This window comes from Botryllus schlosseri, chromosome 3 (assembly GCF_051294905.1).
Source record: "Botryllus schlosseri isolate E-star chromosome 3, Bs_hap1, whole genome shotgun sequence".
In the NCBI taxonomy this organism is placed as follows: Eukaryota; Metazoa; Chordata; class Ascidiacea; order Stolidobranchia; family Styelidae; genus Botryllus; species Botryllus schlosseri.
The window spans coordinates 37,458,897-37,477,736 of NC_137238.1; the positions used below are offsets into that span (position 1 = coordinate 37,458,897).

Here is an 18,840-nt window from a genome sequence, read left to right on the forward strand (position 1 = left end):
TTTGACAAAATTTTGACAAATTTTGACATGTCAAAAAAAAACGCCCTAAAAATCAGTTATTTGCTGGTAACTTTTTTTCTGTTCATTTTTAAGAGTAATTTCTGTGGAAGTGAGATAAAGACATGCTGCTTCTGCATTTTTTATGCCGAAAACCAGCTTTCTAGTGTAAGCGGTTATCAAGATATGGCGAAATAAGCTATTTTGGGCTCGTTCGGTGAAAGTGCACGACCACTAGAGGGTGTACGAACCCAAAATTACGACAGAATTTACTCCTTTGCTAGTTGGCACCACATATCAAGACACTTCTTTGAAATTCAAAAATTTTCATTTTTCACTCCACCCTAGCTACGACAAAGAATAGACCTGACTTGGTTAACTAGCTTTCCAAATTACATTAGAATCAGAATTAAAGCTACAAAGTTTTTTTTCCAAATTGGAGTAGAATTATAGCTACACTGTTTTATCCAAAATCGATCAAAATTAGAATTACAGCTACACAGTTTTTTTCTTAAATTAGATCAGAAATTGAAAGACGGTACTGAATTTGCGAAATTGCATCGAGTTTTGTTCATAACAAATCATAGCTCATTCCTATGAGCACGAGAATAGCAAATGTCTGTACAGCAATCTTGGGCGTTTCACACTGCACAGTTCTGCTGTAGAATTTACAGGAAAAGCCATAGGCTAATTAGATTAGAATTAGAGCATAAAAACATGTAACAAATTAGATTAGAATTATTTAGTTATCCGAGGCTGACATAGATCAATTTTTCTGGAACACGTTACCAGGTACTACATACGAAAGTGGTTATAACTAGAGCTGAAGGGGAGACCACAAAAACCCCAGGGGTCGGCTGAGTCAGTCTCATGGGTTCAGAGGAGGTTAAGCTCGAGACACACACCTGGCTCATACAGCAGAACTCGCACTGATACGGATTAGCCAAATATTTATTCAATAGGCCTAATGGTCTTGTTATTTATGATACTGTAACCATGTTTTCTTGGTTTTAACACTGTTATTGATTTCCAGTTCATTTTCTGCAACAGTATTTTATAGTAATGCATTAGGCGTTAAATGAGTTTTTTTTTGCTCTGCAAAAATTTGGGGCTCCATGAAGGCTTGCAGATCAGTGTAAGGTAGGGCTCTTCAAAAATGACTTTTTTTCTCAAATCGTACTGGCTACTTGATAAAATTGTTAGGTTACCTAATTTAAGCCTACACACTAAATTTGGCTCAATGCCAGCCAGTAACCGCTTTGCTACAGGAGTAGTAAGTTTCTATTTATTATATAAAAATAAATAATAAAAAATTTGAAAATTTTCTGTTCACCCCATGAAAGTGTTAGGCTGTCTATAGAAACGATGCTCGCCAAATTTAGTTCAATTCCAACCAGTGGAAGCGGAGTTATTGCCGTCGAAAAATTTTGATTCGAATTAAATAGTATTTACGGTGAGCACAACTATAATAAATAAACAAAACCGTAAATACTATTTTATTCAAATCCAAATTTTTCGACGGCAATAACTCCGCTTCCACTGGTTGGAATTAAACCAAATTTGGTGAGCATCGTTTCTATAGACAGCCTAACACTTTCATGGGGTGAACAGAAAATTTTCAAATTTTTTATTATTTATTTTTATATAAGAAATAGAAACTTTCTTCTCCTGTAGCAAAGCGGTTACTGGCTGGAATTGAGCCAAATTTAGTGTGTAGGCTTAAATTGGGTAACCTAACAATTTTATCAAGTAGCCAGTACGATTTGAAAAAAAAAGTCATTTTTGAAGAGCCCTAGTGTAAGGGTTCGGCGGGTTAGTAAGGTCAAGAACTACCACACCAGCTTGGAGTGCTGCCGAAATCGCCAAATTTAAATCTATAGCGTCTTCATAATTCATAAAAACCCGAGATTTCAACGATTCAAAACCCAGGTAGCAAGAAATAGTCAAAACAGCGTGATTTCATGTTACGGTTTACCCATGTTTACTTAAATCTTCCTGTTAAAAGTAGACCTACTTTTCTACCTACCTAAAAGTAGGCATACTAGTTGCAGCAGAATCACGATTAAACAGAATTACCGGGGCTACAAATGGGATTTCGTTGTTATGCAATGTGAGACTTTGGTTTCAGTGCCACAAGGCATTTGAAGACAGAAAACTTGTCACGTCCCTAAGACTGAAGTAACAGCTTCTGCCCATTCAGGAAACATTCAAAATAGAAGGCAACTCCCACAACACACGCATTTTCTTATTAAGTCCATCCATAGCTGGTAAATTGATGAATTTCAATCTCGAGTTAACTTTGCAATCCCCCCAACTAATATAAATATTGACAGGGATAATTTGTGGCCATCAATTTTATAGGCCAATTGTTATAGGAATTTGTAATGCATGATAGATTTGCAATATCGCAGTTCAAATGTGGCTGATTCTGACAAAACTCAAACACACACTTCTAGTTCGAGGTACAGTATTGTGTAAAGATAATGAATTGTGAAACGTCTAAACAACATTACCCCAAATGATTTTTCATAGATTCTAATATGATAGCTCTTTATTTAAAACACATTTCATTTAATATGTGTGACACCTCTGTATTCTCCACCCTAATCACAAGGCCCTTTGCTTTACAATTTCTACGATTATCCTTATCCACACAATCCGCGATGTCACTGCAGCAAGCATATAGTTCTAGTTAAAAGAGTGGATGCTAATTTACACTAATTGTAGAATAATAGTCCTGAAAAACGAATGAAATCAGTGTTTGAAAAGTATCTTACTACGCCAAGTTAAATGCGACTGTAATTGTTCAAAAGTAGAGTACCGTATAATAAATTTTTGTAGGACTATAAATCTTGTATTCAAATCCATTGGAATACATAGAAATATTACAGAATGATAACAAATCAATATTGTTCAGAGCTATAACTATGCGTGCTGTAATCATTGCATAATTGAACGAAGAGAATGAGAAGCATTACAAAACAATCTCATTGGAACAGAGTTTGTGTAAGTCAATGTAGCTTTTGTCATCTACAGTCAAGAAATATCATATTCTTTAATAAGCAAAAAAATAGTAATGAACATAAGATACACTCTAGAGCAGCGATTCTCAACCTTTTTAAACATGCGTCCCCCTTGCCAATGGTCAAAACAATTCTGCTCCCCTGCACTTATCATCATGTCAAAAAGAGCACATATCTAATATTTTAATAGTCTTCATATGGTATATCCTACGCCAAGTTTGAATCCGCATTCCAGTTGTTGTGTCTGTTACATTTCTGACAAATTTCCCCAAACTTGTTCGAAAATAACAAAAATCATTGACAACAGGACATCAATTAATTTCAATGTAGTTTGCTCTGAGACTATAATCCTGATGCTAGTAGTGACTACAGAGAGCACGGTGTCGTTCTGTCCAGCCATGCTAAATGTGATCAGTTTTAGAATTGAATTAAATTGTGTTGATTTAGGGTAGCCTAATTGAGGGCAAAACCGGGCAACCTATGTTGCATCCAAGTATGTCTTAGGAAGTGCAGTTCGCCAGCTATTAACAACAGCTACCCAGCGCACCGAGCTTTAGGCTACTGCCAAAGCTATGAAGTAATGAATGAGTTACACGTGGGAATTGCTCTATATCTTCAAAGAATGAATGAAGCTCAAATGAAGTTGAAATCAGCCTATCTTCCGCAGAGCGCGACTGCTGAAGTTTGAATTTGGAAAACTTTCGTGAATATGAAATAAGTTTCATCTTCAACAATTGTCTTTTCAGAATGGTTGTGAAGCACATGTTTAGTCATGTCTTATAAAGACTTTGTCAATGTCCAATTCTGCTGCCAACGGCAGACCCAGTTGGCTGGTCTTCTGGATAGCCTATGGCCTACACTATTCTCATTCATTAGGAATACACGGTAACCAATTCTGCCAAACAATGAACTGTTTATAGCCAACACATTTTTAACCTGCAGAACACATTTACCTGAAAGCGCTGAATGAAAGAGACTGCCTATAAATGCAGACTCCTATAGGACATCATGAAATCATATAGATTACTATTAAAAAGGAGTTGCTATGATAGTATCCTCAATGCCCACAATAATAAAGCTCAAACCTTCCAGTGTATAAAAGAGGTCACATGAAAAAACTTGAATTGTGATAGGCCAAAACAACATTTTTGACTCTACGAATTTTTCATTGATAGGCTAATGAGATGGCACATCTGTTGAAAAATGTTCCACTTCATGATATCAGGATCCTGAATCCTTCACCCCTCATCATGGGCACTCTTCCTTACAATTTTACAGATTATCCGCAACTCTCAGCCACTGCAGTAAGCACAATTTCAGTTGAAAGATTGGACGCCAATTTACATTATTTGCATTAGCCAATACTAGCACCTGAAACATCAATGAAATTAGCATCTGTGTTTGAAAAAGTATCTTACTGCCAAAAGTTGCTCCGATAAAAGTTGGCAAGGCAAATTATGCTACATGCTGCACAGACGAGTATAACGAATTTTTGTCAGATTCTGAATTTGCACTGGCGAATGCATAGGAAACTAGCAGAAAAAAAACGAATCATGATTTTTCAAAAGTAAGTTTATGCTTGTTGTAATTGTTATCGTCATTGAATAATGAAAAATAGACAATCATTATCAAATAATTTCATTGCATCGACGTTGGCGTCCGTCAGTTAAGTGCGGAACTGTAAACTTTTGTCATCTACTGTCAAAGAATCACCGGTTTAATCAATATGCCAAAAACGATCAACCAATGCATGAAACATACACTTTTTGATGTTCAGCTTGGTTTAGTTGCTTGATATTATACCGATAGCCTAGATGACATGTTTACTTATGATTTTATTCTAGCACCAAAGCAAATATTAGTATGGTATCAATTCAAATACAAAATATGCCACCAAAATCATACAAAGATGCGTCCTATTTAATGGGTAATGAGTATAGTACCAGAAATAGGAAAACATAATTTTCCAGCAACAAAATAACAAACTCAGGCAATTTCACACAATTCGAAAGAATTCTTAATCACAGACTTTTAAATGCCAATTTTACAAGACATACAAGGATATTTTTAGAAGTAGGGCTAGCGAAAATTGTCCAAACTGAATGAATTACAGTGGGTCCAAATTGCAAATTTCCTCACTGTTGCTAATCAAAGCTGCTCTCAGAGATCTTTCCAAATCTTGTAAAAGATCCAATTTTCTAAATAAGACGGAACACAGACGATCTTTTTCTCAAATTTCACGGGACAACCCAATTTTCTGAGCTGTTGCTCATACATTGCGAGAGCGTTTGGTTGCAACTGAGAATTTCCCTGCGTGTAATACTTTCCGTTGTCTGCCAGAACCGTCATGGACAGCTTCAAGATTTTACGCATAAAATCCCAATGATCCCCCACAGGAGTTGTACTCACTGGTATAGCCGTTAAATCATTGATGATGAAGTCAAATTTTTTGCCCTCGGAAACATATTTTTCCAAATGTACAACACAATCGTCAACAATCACTTTGTAATTAGGTCCAGCCATGGAATCTAAAGCATCAAAACAAATTCCCCGCAAATGAATCTTGGCAGCATCAATCACCATCTGGTCAATATCAATCATAGTTATCATTTTGGGACCTCGGTCACGTAAATGATGCAGAATTCCGCCATCTCCGCCTCCTAATATAAGCACTGTTTTATCATGGTAATCTTCATTGTCATACCCAGTTATAGCTTTTGTATATTCCAAATCACTTTCAGCAAGATTTAAATCTCCGTCCAAAAACAATATGCCACCATATTGCGTCGAACGCATGATTTTTACATGTTGATAAGGAGACACGTTATCAAAGACTTTCTCTTCATAGTCCCGTTCAATAAGCATTCCGGAGGAAATGTTGTCATACACACAAAGGTCCCTGCCTCTTTTAATTGGCGGCAAGACATTTTCAACTACTGCGTTCAGATTCACGTAACAAGGACTTTCTTGAATATGCTTGTTCAATTCCTCTACCTTGGCGGTAAATGCGGCACTTTCAACGACGTGATGGTCGATATTTATGGCAAGAACTGAGTTTTTGCAAAGTTGGGTCAGCAGTTTAGTACCCGATGAATCAATAAAAAGCATGATCACGTCGTTTTCAGTCGAGGAATAGGCCAAAGTGCATTCGGGAAAGACGGCTTGGATGGCAGTTTTCACAACATTAGCTAGCTCGGTCTTCTTTTCATTGGCGTATTCGTGCTTGATACGAAACTCTAAGAAATATGTGTTCATAGTTGCCGAATCCAACTACTTATCTAGAATGTTACATAAGATATTGACTTGACTTTAAACAAAATCCCAGTAACTGGCTAACTGCGAAAATCCAATCTTCACTTATTCTGTCTTGTGATATTATTGTTATATTGCGCCCCCACTGTCCGCAGTGAACCGGCCCGAAATAACAAGATATCGCATGTGTCGTAAAAATCGTTGCAGTGAAATAAAATGTATCGTTCAAGGTCAACTGCATCTTAAAAAAGACTTTTGCTTATTTCATACATTATGTCGCTAGCAATATGAATAAAATGATAAAAATTGTAATTTCTGCATAATTTTGAAGTAATTTAGATTATAAATCGTCCACGTCGTCCAAATATCATGTGATCGACCGAAAAGATCATCGCTCCATCAAATATGCCGGACCTGATGTGTGGAACAGTATCCCGCCGGCCATCCGACAGTCGACGAGCATGTCCACATTCAAGTCGAAATACAAGCAATTACTACTAAATAAATACAGTCCATCCTCAAGATTACCGGACCACGACTGACCTATCGATCTCGCTTCCCATGACATGCCGCCCTATTTCTTGTCGCATTCTTTTTCTATACTATCTTCTTTACTTTCATTCAGTGTGCATGTGCATGCCTCCTCTTTACATCGCCTAGGCCAAGGTGGGTGTCAGATTCCATAGACTACTCCTTGTCACTTCGACATCTTCCTGTCTTTTCATTGTATCGCATTTTTGTATTTTGTATTTTTGCATTTTGTATTGAACTGATAAAATTGCTGATAAACCAATGATGATGATGATGAAAAGCCAAAAAACGGAAACGAAACCATTCAGCCATGAAATGACGTCATGTAACTGACACAGCAGAAGCAGTGTTGCCAACCTCGTGGTTTTCCCGCGAATTTGGGCTTGTCGTTTTCGCGATTCGCGGTTTATTTTCAGGAGTCGCGGGTTGCTTGTTTTTGGGCTTGTTTGATTTTTTAATTTGCTTGTTTTGGGCTTGTTTTTTTTAAAAAGGATTTATAAAATTATTATGATATTTTTAAATGTTTTTCCACTTTCCAGTCGTAGTTTGTGTGACAGCTCTACCCTTGAGCCATGGCCATGAGGTGTCACCATTAAGCGAGAGAATGACATGCAGACGCTCCCAAGTCAACATCATCAAATCATAGTGTCCTATATGGTGTCGACACAAGCAAATCTCACGCCTCAGTGAAATTGTATCACGTCACAATTTCCATTTGGCTACAGGCAATTTGACGGTCATTTTTGACCGGCTTGCCGAGCATTAAATTTGGTGAAACGGGTATCAATCGAAAGCTGACTCTGCACTGATTACGAAAATATAAATTTTATTCCGCTCGTGGCCCTGGAACTCCCACAATCAGCCTCAAATTTTTCATTGTTATGGAGATTGGCATTGGGACGCAACAATGCTGCCTGGCTATTTTTCTCTAGAGCTACTCTCTCGTTTCGCCAGACAGCATCGTTGCGTCCCAATGTCAATCTCCATAACAATGAAAAATTCGAGGCTGATTGTGGGAGTTCCCGGGCCACGAGCGGAATAAAATTTATATTTTCGTAATCAGTGCAGAGTCAGCTTTCGATTGATACCCGTTTTATCAAATTTAATGCTTGGCAAGCCGGTCAAAAATGACCGTCAAATTGCCTGTAGACAAATCGAAATTGTGACGTGATACAATTTCACTGAGGCGTGAGATTTGCTTGTGTCGACACCATATAGGACACTATGATCAAATCAAAGCTCCGAAATCGCATGACCAACAAAACACTTGCTGGAATATTGCATGTGCGATATGGCATGAGACGGCAAAATGTTTGCTGTACCAACTTCAAACCTACGAAATGCATGCTGGGGCGGTTTAATGAAAGCATGTATCAGGATACTGTGGATGTTGGATAGGAAAATGACATCGTTTCACATGTTAGGCCTATATCTGAGTGAATTGTATTGTAAATACAATGTTTTGCATTATAAAAATTGTTGCTTGTTTTTGGGCTTGTCTCGGCTAAAAATTCGCTTGTTTTGGGCTTGTTTTTCAGATTTCTTTGCTTGTTGTAAAATAACCTGGCAACACTGAGCAGAAGTCTTGATACCTGGTTTGCAACTTTGCATAAGGTTATCCCTGTTGCTGTGGATTTGAGTATTTCAGTGTGATCATGAAAGCTATTGAGAAGATGAGGAATGGAGGTAGACGTTATGTCGCGTATGGCTGCTACAATACGCAATATGCGGTACTGAAAGTGTCGCTTTCACAAGCCATATGCCGGCAGCCGACCGGACGCCCATGATTACCAGAGAACCCGGCCCTTGGAGAACCCGGCCCTACCAACTCGGCCCTCGGAGAACCCGGCCCTTGGAGAACCCGTCCCTTTAAGAACCCGGCCCCCGGAGAACCCGGCCCTCGGGAAATTTTGTATATCAAGCACGCGTGGTCTACTTGTGGTATTCACGGTGTTTTTCGACTACTCTGGACCTCGGAGAATGCGGCCCTCGAACAATTTTGAATTAAAAATGCATTAAATGTGTACCCGGCCCTCGGGAAATTTTGTATTCACCGGCAATCCTAATATCCTAACCCTAATATCCCACCTTCGGCAACCCTAATATCCCACCCCGGCAACCCTAATATCCCACCTCCCCCAACCCTAATATTCCCCTTCCCCAACCCTAATATCCCACCTCCGGCAACCCTAATATCCCACCTCCGGCAACCCTAATATCCCACCTCCCCCAACCCTAATATCCCACCTCCGGCAACCCTAATATCCCACCTCCACCAACCCTAATATCCCACCTCTGGCAACCCTAATATCCCACCTCCGGCAACCCTAATATCCCACCTCCCCCAACCCTAATATCCCCCTCCCCCAACCCTAATATCCCACCTCCGGCAACCCTAATATCCCACCTCCACCAACCCTAATATCCCACCTCCGGCAACCCTAATATCCCATCTCCACCAACCCTAATATCCCACCTCTGGCAACCCTAATATCCCACGCCGTGACTGCGTGACCTACGCATGCCCTGAGCTCCTTACAAGACCGACAAATCAGTTGATAATAACATTATTACTTTATTAATTCATAATATTACTTGTGAATACACTTAATTTCAAAATTTCCCGAGGAATTCACCGAGGGCCGGGTTCTCCAAGGGCCGGGTTCTCCGAGGGCCGAGTTGGTAGGGCCGGGTTCTCCAAGGGCCGGGTTCTCCGGCAACCACGCCTATAGCTGAACAGTGCGGAACACCGTGAAGACCAAAATTGCGCACAGAATCATATTCATGCGCGGATCACTTCCAACCATCTTGCTTCAATGAAGTATCCGAGATACACAAGATCAGTGTTGCCAATTTAGCGATTTTCGCGCTAGATCTAGCGATTTTTCATCCGGTTTAGCGCCAAAAATATGGATCTAGCGCCTAGCGATAAATCTAGCGATTTTTGAAAACGTATTTAGCGATTATTTAGCGCTTTTTTACCGAAAATAACCATTAAAGATCAGCTCTGGCTGACGACTGCATTGGCTATACCAGTCACCAGAGTGCGAACTCCGTAATTATCGATTACTACCTAGCGATAGGTAGTAGTAGATACGCAACTCCTGGCGGTTACGCATGCGCAAACAGTGTCTATTCTTGCTGAGTAATCTAAAAGTAGCATAGTTGGCAGTGCTGCATCTGGCGACCTGAACGCTGAAATTTAATATAATTGGCCATGATCGAAAGATAGTGTCGCAGTGATTTCGAAAATACAAAATAAAATCTCGTCCGGACAATGGAACCATCAACCCCGAAACAGCCCTCAAAGTCTGAAAACCGGCATTATTGCTCCAGCAATGGCACCGCAACACAATGAACATAACAATAACCAATTTCGTCCAGCGATTGTTCTTTTCAATGCCGAATTCCAGACTTTGGGGGCTGTTTTGAGGTCGCTCCATTGTCTGGTCATTCGTTTAAGACCAGATTAATTACATTTCATACCCCGGGTTGGTCCTCGGATTATTTTCTTAAGGTCTCTACTTATAGAGGCATACAAACCCGTTTCAATGTCGTGTTGTGTCGGGTCAAGTCGCATGTCGTGTTCAAGTAGGCCAACTCCAACACAGTTTAGAGAAGAAGTCAAGCCCATAACCACGGTACATCGTATCACGTATTCACGGACGCATCGAGTAGGCTAAGGCACGCTGATATAGTGAGCGGTTATGCCTGCAAACCTGGTCAGTGTTCACGTATAGCGATCGTTGCGCAAAGCGATCTGCTTTATTGAAATGCACTGCCGTTTTGTCCCGCTTAGATATGACTATTACGTATTATGAACTAGAAATATGATAAGTGACTTTGGCCCCAGACGAGTAAAATATAGCTGAGAAGAATATATCGATATAATGGTTCAATTTAACACCTTTAGCAATTAATGCAGATTTAGCGCTATTTTTTAGCGCTTTTTTCTCAATATTTAGCGCCATCTAGCGATTTTTGACACCAGTTTTAGCGATTTTCTTCGATCCGGAGTTGGCAACACTGCACAAGATAGTTGGCTACCGAACACAGGCAACTATCGCATGTACTCCCGTCCACACTTTATTTTCACGGAGGAATACCGGTACTCCTCTAAAGCTACGTACTGTCCGAAATCGGTAAGTGAAAATGTATTGAGTCAGCTAGTACTTTAAGAGTGTAACTAACCGTTTCTATTAGTATTGACTGTGGTGGTAATGAAAGTAGTTATTGTTTATTTGTTTGCACTCAAGTATAGTATACATGTAGAATTAAGTATATGCCTTCAAAAACTTTTGAAGTGGTAGTATTAAAAAATTAAGCCACTTCACTCATTGAATGAAGTACCGGTAGTGGCATTAGTTACTGAAAAGGGAGTATGTAACCAGCTGACTGCATGACCTGATGGTTACATCGCTGACCACCTTTTATAGACTCCGTGGATAATTGAAAAGGACGTGACTCGAGCCAAAACTATAGAAGTGAGATTGACTTTATGACTTGTGACTTGGAAATTTGCCACTTGGCTACAACCCTGATAAAATCATAGACTGATGAAGCTGTAGCCTATAAGTCAGGGAGCCTACTTATCATGTAAGCAGCAAAAGCAACAAGATAATACCGATGATCCATTACTATATCGTAATCTATGTCCCTCTCAAGATGTTGGCGGCTAAGCGGAGATGAGAAAGTACCAGTATCACCATAACTGTCGTAAAGTACTGTGTTAACTGTTCAAAACAACCCTTATAAGATTTCACCATATTCTCAAGCCATACGCATCATTGTAGGATGCAGTTGGCAATCCTTTATTTAATGATACTTAAGAATACAACGTTTGGAATACTGCCTTCAATCTGACTGTGTTATAACACCTTGTGATATTTTTTTGCCTTCTCTATATTACTGCAATGAAGAAGTCAATGCACTCATCAAAACAAGACCAGGAACAGCAGAGTTCATCAATTTTATTTGAGTAGCGGCATCGTCAAAATTAGCTCGGATGATGATATTGCTGGACACAAAACCCGATATATTTCTCTTCCTAATACAGTAGCAGTGTTGATGGATTAGTTTGTTGCGTTTACTGTTTTCAATAAAACTATTTTCATTCACAATGAAGCATTTCAAAATTGAAATCCTTTGAAACTACTGGATGTGACTTTTGATCGGATAGCAGTAACGACATGCGCAGGCAGGATTTTCCGTGTTGTTTTCTGCAGAATCCCCATAGCAATCGGACGAAATTCCTGTGCAGTGTTTCTCAGCTTCCTGAAAAGTGCAGTGTTAGGAAATTACTTGGCAACGGACTCGACGTGTCATCTTAACGAGGCTCATTCACTCATGCATCAAACTAGATGTTATAATTCTGTGGCCATAATCCTGTTCATATCTATAGTAAGACATCTCCAATGCATCACCATCCCAACAAGCTGATTGAAATCATGGTAATGCTGGGATTCACTCTTATTCTGTCAGCACAAACTCTCCCTGATAGTTGGCATTTAAGCTGGCAACCTCCATATTAACACCTGTGATTGATTGTAGCAAGATTCCTAATTGAAACGAAGTAATCCACCAAATTATACATAGGCCGCTACCATACTGCATTTCATTTAGCTTTTACGCTGATCACACTACAGATTACCAACCGACCCATCATTATACGAAGCTGATAGGGGTTCCGCTGATTAGGGATCGAGCGAATCACCACCTGAAGCGCGTCCGCATTTCATACTTACATTCAAGTACTCAAGACTCAGGGTTTTAACACCATACAAGCGAGTCATTCGCCATACAACCAACTCAAATATTCGCCCAGCGTCTTGGCGAACACACATATCCGTTGTGGTGAGAATAGAGATGTCATGTACTTGACGTCACAATGCACATTCTGCTTTTTCTGTAAACATGCCAATATTGGTACTTTCAGTCAAAATTACGGCAATTTCCGATTGAGTTGAAACACGGAAACTCGGTAATTTCGGTATAAAAAAAAGTTCTGAACATGATTCCGCAAAGTTGTCTATAGAGATGCAGTTGACCTTTCAGTTCGTTCGGTTTATTAGCAATTTTCATCAGTTGAATACAGCACAAAAATGCGATACAATGGGAAGGGATAGGAAGGGGTCGAAACGACTTGGAGTAGTCTTAGGAATCAGACACCCATCTCGGCCTAGGCCAGTGGTTCTCAACCTTTTTCGTCACGTGGACCCCTTTGTGTAGTAACGTGACTGACGGTCTGTCTAATATACGAGACGTGAGTTCTCAAGCAGCCATGTATTCAGTGACGACCAAGCACCGAAGCACCTGCGATGTCGTCACCCCCTAGTGGCGCCATAGAGCTACCACTACATCTCCCTCCTCGGGGACAAGCACAAATGCTTATAAGCAGCACAAACATATACAACGCAAGCACAGAATGAAGACAATAAACAATCCGAATTGAGGCAGTTAGCGGTACAAAGGTATGAAGCAATTGGCAGGCAAGAGGTGAATGAAGAACACAACATATTTACACACACTACTCCTATAACTACATCAGTACTCCTCGATGTATCTGCGAGGTGCGGTTCTGTTCCGATCCGACCGTCGGACTATCGCCGCCTCATGATGGTCATCACGATCGACACTAGTAGCGCTCGAACTGCTATCTCCTCCCTGATCGGGAAATTTGAAGAATTCAGCTGCCTCACTGGCGGTAATGTCGACGCCTTCTTGCGGGGCATTCTCCGTCTGGTATCTCCGCACCATTCGGCGATTTCTTCTGAAGGTGCCACGCCCAGTTCTGATAACCAACGATCTGGGTTGAGTGTCAGTGTCAAGTTTTTCCACAACACCTTGCGATTTGCAGTCCGGAATCCAGACGCGATCTCCCACCTTGAACTCATCTCCAGGTACTACTCTGTGTCTTTTGTTGTAATCACGAGTAACTCTGCGTCGGTAATCTGCTTCAGCTTTCTTCACGGCGGTTCGGTCGACAGACTTGGGCAGAAGATCGTCTGGATGACACGGTACTCTTGTTCTTAGTTTGCGGCCCATGCTCAATTCTGCTGGCGAGTAGCCGATAGCCAATGGCGTGTTGCGGTATGTGAGTAGCGCCAGATATTCATCGTCACATTTTCGCAGAAGGTTTTTGATGGTCTGAACGGCACGCTCAGCCTCCGAGTTCCCCTGTGGATATCTAGGTGAGGACATGATATGTTCAATTTTCCAGCTTTTGCAAAATGACGCAAAGTCGCGGGAAGAGAACATAGGTGCTCCATCGGTGACCAAAGTCTCGCAGATGCCATGCCTACTGAAAATCTTCTTGAATTTCAGAATCGTCTCTGCTGCGTTAACTGTTTTGGAGACTATGCAAATCTCAATGTCCCTGGAGTAGTAGTCAACGGCAAGCAGGTACATGGAATTCTGATATTGAAAGAAGTCGGCACCAACACGGGACCAGGGTCTCTCTGGGAAGGATGCTGACAGCATCGGTTCAACCTTTTCTCGCTGATGCTCCGTGCACTTCTCGCAATTTCTGACGGTTTCTTCAATGTCCTTAGAAATTCCAGGCCACCAGCATGACTGTGATGCATTGAGTCGGGATTTTGTCACCCCTTGGTGAGCATCATGAAGGTATCTTAAAACGTCTTGTCTCAGCGTGGGTTCGAATCCCACTGCTGCCACCATGTAGTAACGTGACTGACGGTCTGTCTAATATACGAGACGTGAGTTCTCAAGCAGCCATGTATTCAGTGACGACCAAGCACCGAAGCACCTGCGATGTCGTCACCCCCTAGTGGCGCCATAGAGCTACCACTACATATAACTTATTATATTGTAAAGGTGTGGTGGATTTTTATATGATAAGGAAAAGTATTATGGCTAAATTCGTGAAAATTTGCATATTTTGGGCATATGTCGCAGAGTAAAAAGTTGACGTGATAGAAGAAAACCAGTGGCATTGTTGGAATCAGCATGTCAAAATTAGCCTAAATCAAGTGCAAAATCAAAGTCAACAAAATTTTCGTTCAAAATTGTTGCCCAGTGTCATTCACAAGCTTCTTTGTCTAGGTATTTGTCTTTTTGGCGTTTTACTTTATGCTGTTGTAAATGGCACATGGTTGCAATACGTCCGGAATGTGCGATTTGAACTGCGTCCAGGAGGAAATGCTGAAATATACCCAAATGTCCGCAATTTTGATGGGAGATGAAAAAATTTTCGTATATCATCATAAACAATATTTTATTTTGGGGAAGGTTTATGCCACATGAAATTTTGGTAGCGCTTTGATGAGATTTCAATATCAGTACCCCCGGCCTGTCATCGCGAAAGCTGTAATAAAAAAGATTATCATTTGCTGGAATAAGACTAGTTTAGGGTTACCGTTAGTTTTAATATCTGCCTTGCATAGAACGACATTATCCTTCCATTAGAATGGTCCACGTGGTAAGTTGAAAAATTTGGGAATGTGTGTGTTGCATTCAAAATTATTCGCACCCAGAAATTCCCTAGGCCTAGAACACAAATTGATAATGAACATCTTTGCACTGTTGAGGGTAAAGAGGAATTGCCCAATACCCATTGCTAACTCTTCACATTCCAAAACTGATCTCGTACCTGCTGCCTCTTCAGATTTTAATTAATGTCATGCCTTGACGTAATCAAGTTTGACTTGCATATTGAGTGACTACGGTAACCGATTTCAATTGATCACTGCTTCATATAATAATGATTTCTGTTCATATCCTTGCCATGTTTTTTATCATTCTATTCCTTGCTGTATGTGATGCCTTTTGCACATGGTTTTCCAATTTCTTTATCATGCATTACCTTGCTTCATGTGACACTGCCTTTGTACATATTCTTGCCATGTCTTTTAGTATTCTTTTGCTAGATTGCAAAAGGGTTTAATGTTCTGCCGTGACCCATACATCTTTGTTTATTTGTTACTACTCACTATCGCCAACTGTACAGTTTCTCTGCATGTATAAATTTTGCAATATACTGATTCGCCCGATGACTGTGTGAATAGATGTTGTTGTATTAGGTTTCGGGGTATGATATTGGTGGATGAGATAGTACAGAAGTGGGAGACAGGGCTAGTGGTGGATTGTGGCGGCGGGCTGTGGCACCTATCCGGCATCGTGGGGCACCCACGTGGTACCCCACCTAATACCGACAGATATAGCCGCCACAATTTTGTGGTTACCAGGTGGTTTCCCTTGCGGTCACCTGCTATCGACCCACGTTGGTCCCTTGTTGTCCCGAAGTGGCCGTGTTACCTGGGATACGTCCGGAGCCGGAAAGTTCACCTTTTTATAGCCAACCGACCTACAAGCGGGAAAAATTCACCATATTTTCTGAATTTTCCTCTGGCAATTCAAGTTTTCCAATTTTAGAAAGGTGATCTCCTTTCCCGATTCCTAAATATGGCATCCCTAACTAATTGTAATCGCAATTTCGAGAAAACCGTATATCCCTAGTGTTGGCTAGGTCGTTTAGATGCTTTAGTCCAGTGGTTCTCAACCTTTTTTTAGACACGCCCCCTTTATGATGGTGGAAAATTTCTCGCCCCCCTTATTGTCATATCACAAAATCCAATTCGGATGCTAGCAACCCCAACAGATTGTTAGATAGCTTGGAAGGTTATAACTGTTGATTAGAGAATTAAAAATACGAAATTCGGTCTATTTTATTATACAGAAATACGCGTGAATTGGAGGTAAATCGCGCAAAGCGCGAAAATTTCTATTAGTGGGCCGCTTCTTCGCGCCCTCTTTTCAGAGCTTTCACGCCCGCCACGAAGGGGGCCGCACCCTCCAGGTTGGGAACCACTGCTTTAGTCGGAGTATAGTGTCTTATAGGGTGTCGACATTAGCAAATCTTACGGCTGAATGAAATTGGTTACGTCATACTTTCCATTTGGTCAAAGGCAAATTGACGGTGATTTTTGACTGGCTTGCCGAGCATTAAATTAAATGAAACGGGTATCAATGGTAAGCTGACGCTGTACTGCTCACGAAAATATAAAGTTTATTTCGCTCGTGGCCCTGGAACCCCCACAATCAGCCTCGAATTTTTCATTGTTATGTAGTGCGGCATAGTGACGCAACAATGCTGTCTTGTGAAACGAGAGCGTATGTCAGGAGCAAATGATGGCTGCGCGGCGAGAGTGAGTGCTCAGCTGGCGTCGCGGCAATGGGCAATGATCTTGTGTTTTGAAGTGCAAATCCGTCACAGAGAAAGGTTGCGTTGTTAATACTTTCTATAGGCGCTTCGATAGTAGCGTGCACACAAATTACCAGCCTTCCCCTGACTTGTTACGGTAGAACTAGGTCCAAAGAATGCATTAGGGCCCTACCAGTTTTCACGTATTGTCAGGCCGTCTAGGCCAGAGGTCTCAAACACGCGGGCCGCATGCGGCCCTCGAGAGCATTTTGTGCCACCCGCGACGGCATTTTGGAATTTCCAGTATTCGACAATATATTCAAGTGCCATATATTTTTTAGATATAAGAGCTTAAAGTACAATCTAAAACTACTACAAAAATCACTGGAATCTCAACAAACTTCACTATCACATCACTTTTAGAAGCTACAAGCTACCATGAGGTAGAAGATCAGCTATTACGTCACATTTCTAGTTCATGACGATAGAACATGACCCGTTGATGATTCGTGACTTAAAATTGTGATTTGGTTTGGTGCGACCTCCTCGTCACATTACTGGGTTTCGGATTGACTATGACTCGAGTTGAGTCGGATCAAACGTTAAAATCAGACAAGGACTTGCGAATCGAAACGGTGAATTGTTAAATCCTACGGGCGCAACAATCTATGAAACTGTCATGGAGAATAGTAATATATCAAAAGGTCGTAGCTTGAGCTGCTCAGGCTATATAACTATCTAATCAGGTCAGTACGGGGACCATTGGCATTCTATGACCCCTGTGACGTATAGTTGGTTACATGCTGAGTATTGTTTGTTCTCTTTGTCCATGTTATTATCGTAGGCGAGTATAGGGTAACACTGCGCTCTACAGCTGTAACACCAATGAATTATTCGCTGATTAAACATCTCTATTCCAGGGGTTCTTAACCAGGGTCCGTAGACCCCATCGGGGTACGAAGCACTACATCAGGGTGTGCGAGATGCATTGTGGAATTAGGTCTATATGCTGTGGAATATTTTCTTGGCCAATTTATTCATCTGGAAAATAGTCTGGTGTGAATGGGCATTCTGATTTTAATATAGGTACCATCAGAAATTGTGTTGAAAATGGACAGGAGCTATGAGAAATCTCACTGGAAGCACAAGCGGTACGATCACTAAAAAGGCTAAGAAGCAATGCTATTACTGTGGCTCAATAATTATTATATTCAAGTTGTTATTGATATGTTCCAATAATAATCGAAGGCAAAATCTAACGCTGATTTAATTTGACTTTGGCAATGACAATAACAATAGCCTATATTTATCACGACTTTAACAAAATCAGGGTTAGGCTACACCGCTCAAATGCTCTGATATCAGATCAATCTTCAGTATATTTTAAAATATACTACATAAAATTGTGGCACTATTATAACCCGACAGTTTTACGATGTCATGATGCATCCTCTCGTATATTATGTCTATAACTTATTAATTAGAAAAAGCATGCCCGGAACAAAAAAATTATTCAAATATTTGAAAATGTGATTTTATGTCGTGTCAAGCGTGAATAATGCAATAGTAAATCACATTTCCACGATGTTTGTGGAATGCCTGTCTGCAAGCACCCGTCAAATAAGACCTAGTTGGAACCTATACATTGAATATCCCGATTATTGATGCTGCGGCCCGCGGCGTCATCGAGAACTAGGAAATGGCCCGCGAGAACGTTTGGTCTAGGCCAGGGGTTCTCAACTTCCCTTGTACAACGGGCCGCATTTTAATAGCAAAAGACGCCGCGGGCCGCAGAACAATGTTACCTTGTATTCATGGGATACTACTAAATTTAGGCTATTGTAACCTATTTACCAGTCGTATACGGGCATTTAGTAC

At 40.8% G+C, this 18,840-nt stretch overlaps 2 protein-coding genes across 2 annotated transcripts in view; one reads left to right on the plus strand and one right to left on the minus strand.

The window, feature by feature from the left end:
* The window catches only part of LOC145435198 (microfibril-associated glycoprotein 4-like), a 287,005-nt gene that overhangs the window by 63,598 nt on the left and 204,567 nt on the right, over window positions 1-18,840 (plus strand). The window lies entirely within an intron of this gene.
* LOC145435201 (spermine synthase-like) lies at window positions 4,392-6,391 on the minus strand. The gene has a single exon (XM_080312528.1). The coding sequence runs from the start codon at window positions 6,273-6,275 to the stop codon at window positions 5,181-5,183; it is 1,095 nt and encodes a 364-aa protein (XP_080168654.1). The 5' UTR covers window positions 6,276-6,391; the 3' UTR covers window positions 4,392-5,180.